Genomic DNA, 6,000 nt, shown 5'->3' with positions numbered 1-6,000 from the left:
AAAATATAGTTGTCAGTTAGGGGAGGGCTTGTGAGAACACACGTGAATTCCAGCCAGAACTGCTGATAGAGGAGACAAAGTGTCATTTACTAAGCAGCATTTGAATAGTTTACTTAAGTTTTCTTTCTCCCTAGCCATCTCTCTTTTAAAGTAAGAAAAAGCCCCAACACACCCAAGAAAAAAAAAAAAAACCCAAACCCCCCAAAATCTCAAAACAACCAAACCCCTCCAAACAAACAAGCAAACAAAAAACCCAAACAAAACAAAAAAACCCAACAACCTCCCAACCCACCCCCCTCAAAACCAAACACCACACAACAGCAACAAAAATCTCAACCAAACGCAAAAGTTTAGACTTAATTGGAAATAATTTAAATGTGTTGTCAAACAACATTTCTTCAAGGCCAAGCTGTTGTAATAGTGTACAGAAGTCAGCTTCCAACAAGATGACACTTCAATGTATTTCTCTTTCCAATATTTTTAGGGTGCAGTTCAGCAATGTGAGCACCAGGTCTGCATTTACAAAACGTGTCCTTGTCCCCATAGGCAGGTAGATGTTGTACTTCAGCATCTGTTTATACATGTAAGCTTTGTGTACATAGTTGGTGTGTACACCTCTTGCAAGTACAAAATAGGCTCTCACATTGGAAAACCACAGTACTTAAAATACCTAAACCATTAGATTTCAAACCTCTTACTTTGGTATTGAATCAATAGAAAATTTACAATGCCATTCTTCAGTCTTACACAGACTGAGTTTTTAACCAAGGAAATAAAAGGAAGTAACAAGTCTCAGTATCCAAAGAAATCTACAAATACATTCATCAATATGTAGTACATTACAAATACAAAGGCAATATATGGAATTGCTATAGTTTCAATGAAAACAAAGTAGTAGTAGGAGAGCCTGAAAGTCTTCCTAACATATTTTTTCATGTTACATTAAAGGTCACTGCAGCAATGATGATATAGCAGCTTCTACTACATTACTTTCCAAGTTGTACACTCCATGTTTGATTGAAAAGCAGGGTAGGAAATTAAAGGCCTCTGAGGAGCTCAGCAGCAACACTTAAGTGCATTGAAAACATTGATAATCGGTGGCACATGGGAAGTGATGGATTACACAGGATACTTTCTTCTATTTACAGTATCATACACTTGTATAAAGTCTCTGCTGCATTTTTTTCTTTAGTACCTAGCCTGTGGCAAATCACAGTAACATTAGTCAAAGAAAAAGGAAATCTCATTTTCTCATCAAGACTAAGTAACTAATGGGTATTACTTATCCTTGCTTAAGCTACCTACCACTTTGAATGCCTTAAATACCAAAATTTAATTGGCACTAAAACATTTTGATAACCTAATAGAGAAACTGATTGCTCATGATTTCTTACCTCTTGACTTAATTATTACATTCACTGCTAGAGAATTATCCACTTTGTTAGATGTCACAATTAATATATTAAAAAACCCAAAAGAACACCCAGACAAAAAAGTAAATCACTCCTCTCAAACAAAAACAAAACCAAAAACCAACCCACAAAACCTGCAAGAAACAGTGACTTTGCTGTTAAGTATCTGATGCATGACAGGAAACACCACAGCAACGGGGTCTATCACATCATGCTGCCTCTCAGACACCAAAGACTACAGCAAGTCTTCACAAATAATTATGTTTATGAAGATAGTAAGCAACTTAACTTCAGCAAAAAACTGCCTTATCACCAAGCTCAGTAGATCATCTGAGCCTTCAAAGCAGTTTCTGATATCAGTCTGAAAACAATAGGATTTCTGGGTCCAGCTAGGATGGAAGCAAATAGAAGGAAGTAGGAAGAAACATTGTACACAAGGCAGCAGAGATGAAAAGAAGATAAATTGACAGTTGAAAATGCAAAACATGCTACAATAGAGGAGGAAAAACAATGAAATAACATGACCTCTGTCACAGAGGACAGGAGGCATGGCTCTCTACTATGAAGCTAATTTTTATATATGTATTTTAAAAAGTTTAAAAAAAATTGAAAATGTATGACTCAAGCAGGAGGACAATGTAGAACAAAAACCCTCTGTGTTTGAAGATCAGTTTCGCATCCTTTACAAGAAATCTGGACCCATTTCCTTCCTGGTAAAACCCTGACATAAGGCCTAAAGAGCCTTAAAACCAAAGCAAGCAATATGAAATCTTTAAATACTAACAGTTGCATGGGAAAGTTTTGTTGTGAGACTGAGAAAGAAGGGCAGAGTAGTCAAAAGGGTTGCATACTCTTCTAGAAAACAACACAATAAACAAAACAAAACAAACAAACAAAAAAAATCCAATCAACTATGCCAACTGACTATCAGTTTACTAACCTTTGGGTTTAAGTCCTCAACTCAGATATTAAAAATGAACTTGCAACACCTGAACACAAAACAGAGAGTACCTGCTATGATAAAATGACATTTTCCAGTATACCCTTCATGAATTTTTGGTGCCACATGCTGAAGAAAATAGATTTACATCAGTGAATGGCAAGTGTCATCAGGCAACAATCTGCACTACACTGGTGGCTCCATCTTCATCATCCTCTTCAACACCTCCTTTTTTAAACTTTAATTTAAAAATGGATCTTCCATTTGGTAATTCAGAGCCAGGTCTGATATTCTTTGTCACTTCTGGTCACACTGTAGGATGCTTTTAGATACTTTTCTTATTTCTTGCCAATTCCATTTGATACTTTTGATTTGGAGTGTCGATTCCTTCTTCTAGATGAATGGCTTTCACTATTGACTGAATGTTTTGGTGGACTGTTGTCAGCACCTGCTGAGAAACAAATATTTATTTAATACATGTTTATATAGTTGACATTGTCAAGCTCCTATCTGAAAGGCAGTAAGGCTTTTTAGAGGTACAAGTGTCTACAGTATGGATTATTTCATGCTAATACAAACTGGTTGATACTTGTACTCCATCTAGTGGCCTATTTTTTTCAAAGCAATTCTTAAGATTCCTGTAAAATTCTTCCCCCCCACCCCTCAAAATCAGAAGTTTGCTATAGCAGAGTACAGTGGTGAAACATATTTAATTTTTAATCATATCAATAATTAAACCTCCCTATTTTTCTTAGTAGCAGGTGCTACTATCAGAAATTAAGAATCATGTAAGCAAAGTCTTTTAAGCATCTTTTAAGAGTACACTTGTAGATTTCAGTCTTTCTAATGACAGAATATGTTTTATTCTGAGAAAAAATGGGAGGCAGTGGGCACCAAAACAAGAAATCAAGAACAAAATGTGAAAGAAGCTGAAGCCTGTAATTAATGAAGTAACAGGAAGTTATGGAGAAAGGATTTTTTTGATCAGATTTCTCCAGTATGCATAAAAGGGAAAAAAATTCTGAGTGCAAATAATTTTTCTCCAAAATATAAAAGTCCATAAATCTACTCAACTAAGAATAAACATCCAGAAAAATCAAGCATGGAATATAAAGAAGATCTGCTGCAGGTGCTTTTCAAGCATATGATACATAAGAAATATTTTTTATTTTACAAACACCTGGAACATAAACTCTGATAATAACTTCCAGGTATGAATTTTTGATATTTGTTTAATAAGCAGGACCACACCAAAAAGCAAATGGAGGAGGCAGATAACTGACCTCTAGTGTAGGGAAAAGAAGTCAGAAGGAAGATGCCTTTGCTTAGTGCAGAGAAAGCTGCTTATGATCATCAGCACCGAACTGACAAGGCAAGTGTTAGTAAACACAAGGTCTAGGGCACATTGCTGACTATTTCTTAACAAGGAGAAATAAAAGTGCAGCAAATCAAACATGCAATCTTCAGAGAGAAAACCTGTCCACAACTGTTATGAAATGCATAATGCCCTACAGCTACAGTAACAGCCTGAAGTAACAGCAGAAAAAAAACCAGTTTACACATTAAAAAACAAATACATTTCCAAGAATCAGAATTTAAAAGGGACTAAAGAAAAATAGCTTTGCGGATGATTTATCTGCATTGGTCCTGCAGGGATGTCAAAACAAGTCCAGCTGAAACTAGGTAAGTTTTTCAAGCCTCATTTTCTAGCGCTGAGGGTTATTGATACCATTTCAGGAATACAGCTACAGAAGTACCAATACCTCTGCTGAATTTAGAATGAAGCCAGGAAGCATCTGGACTGTAAGGACTGTCTTCACTTTCTGATAAGGTCTGCAAAAACAAGGACACATGTCATTGGGATGTTTGTGGTGGTTCTTGTTATCAATACTCCTCCCATTTGCAACTGGACTTACAAACTGCGGCAGAAGTCCTCACAAAACATTCAGACATTGCTTCATACTTTTCCCTTCCTAGTTAGAAGGCACCACACAGATGGTACAGTAAGAACTCACCACTTGCCACGTGATCTGTTGTATAACCAAGTATTCTTAATATTCCCCTAGCATTCCACCTGTACAATGGGAACATTAGCTAACCATTCATCCTTGAATGCTTTGCTAAAATTACGGCCTCATTTTGAGTAACTAAGAGGACAGCATTCTTTAGAAACCACAGTGTAATTTGGGATCCGTCCAAGGCCTGCTGAATTCAGAGCTCTTTCTATTGACTTCAGTCACACTCTAGACCATCCCCCCTTATCCTCATTTATGCTAACTCTGGTAAAGAATTCCAATATCTAGGAGCTTTGGAGTCTTAACTCTGGAATAATAATAAAAAACCACCAAAACAACAACAACAACAACCCCCCCCACACGTTTTTATATAAGTACCCTCCATTCTTTTATATAAGTACCTTTTCTCGGTGGCCGTAGTACTCTGCGTACCAAACCATACCATATAAACACAGGAAAGTTGTAAAGGCCTAAACAAGGGTGGAGAAGAAAAAGAACAACAACAACAAAAAAAATCTGTAAAGCTTTTTCCAATTTCCTTGTTGATCCAAGGTTTCAGAGTCCCTGGAGGTGTCAAATTTAGACTTTCATGCTCTGCTTCTCCCTGCATCTTTTGTCAGGATGAGTAAGACTCGTGCATCAACTTCAAGCTACACACAGAGCCTGCCACCACAGGGTATGCAGAACAATTCTCAACAGGGGCAGGAAAATACATCCAGATCACCCACAGGAAACCCTGCCAGTAGGATTTCTGTCCACACTCTGCACAGACGTCACACAAAGGCAGTTGGTAGGCAATTGTAGGTATATTATCAGCAACCACCGGTCTGGGAGAAAACCAAATTCTCCTTCTCTCTGCCCCATGCTTCAGGCTAGGTTACATACTTGTTCTCATGGTACTCTGATCTGAGAAGCAATTCAATACTTTTCTCCTCTGAAGTATTAGGAATAAAATCACCATGCTAAATAAGAGAACAATAAATTCTGACTCCCCGTCACCTGTTTAAACTGTGTTACCAATTAGAAGGGAGAAGTATTTATCTGCCAGCCCATTATAAATGCCTGATTTTTCACTGACCATGAAAAATGTGTTTGGCATCGGAGTTACAAGTCTGGCAAGACAAACGGCCATTTACTGTTATAAAATGGGCATTTCATGCTGCATTTGCAGTAATCACACTGAAGTACAGAAAGTTACAGGCTTAGTGAGAATGATTTGCTTGATAAATGAGGGTTGTTTATGTAGTTGTAAGACTTCAGTGTGACACAACACACATTGCTTATTAACACTATCCATTAACTCCTGTTCATCTCCAGCAGGCATTACAGCAAGCTCCACCAAAGCTAGGCTCAATTGAACTGACATCATTTCTCATAAAGATAAAGCATCCTATAACTACTGTTTGTTTTATTGTTAAGCACCACTAATCTGCTATGTCTCTAAGAAATGAGAAAATAAGTTATTCTAGTCCCTTCAAAGTGAGTTCTAAGCAATCTAGCATTTGTTTTTTCTAGGACATGCATAAAGCTCTTTACCAGCATTGCCCCACAATGATCCCCTGCTGACAATGTTCCAGAGAGGAAGCTATTTAGAATGCTTTCAATGCTTTTGTCATGCTTTATGTTTCACATG

General features: G+C 37.2%; 1 protein-coding gene across 2 annotated transcripts in view; it reads right to left on the bottom strand.

Annotated features, from left to right (window-relative positions):
• Window positions 1-345: 345 nt before the first annotated feature.
• PTDSS1 (phosphatidylserine synthase 1) overlaps window positions 346-6,000 on the bottom strand; it is a 28,409-nt gene continuing 22,754 nt past the window's right edge. The window contains exons 11-13 of one of the 2 annotated variants that reach the window (XM_066333887.1): window positions 4,769-4,837; window positions 4,116-4,185; window positions 346-2,803 (exon numbers count right to left, since the gene is read on the bottom strand). In XM_066333887.1, coding sequence (XP_066189984.1) covers window positions 2,691-2,803; window positions 4,116-4,185; window positions 4,769-4,837 — 252 coding nt within the window. In that variant the 3' untranslated portion in view covers window positions 346-2,690. The remainder of the gene's footprint in view (window positions 2,804-4,115; window positions 4,186-4,768; window positions 4,838-6,000) is intronic. The other variant, XM_066333897.1, reaches the window with a different exon arrangement.

Source organism: Sylvia atricapilla, chromosome 1 (assembly GCF_009819655.1).
Source record: "Sylvia atricapilla isolate bSylAtr1 chromosome 1, bSylAtr1.pri, whole genome shotgun sequence".
In the NCBI taxonomy this organism is placed as follows: Eukaryota; Metazoa; Chordata; class Aves; order Passeriformes; family Sylviidae; genus Sylvia; species Sylvia atricapilla.
This window is presented reverse-complemented; position numbering and strand designations above follow the sequence as displayed.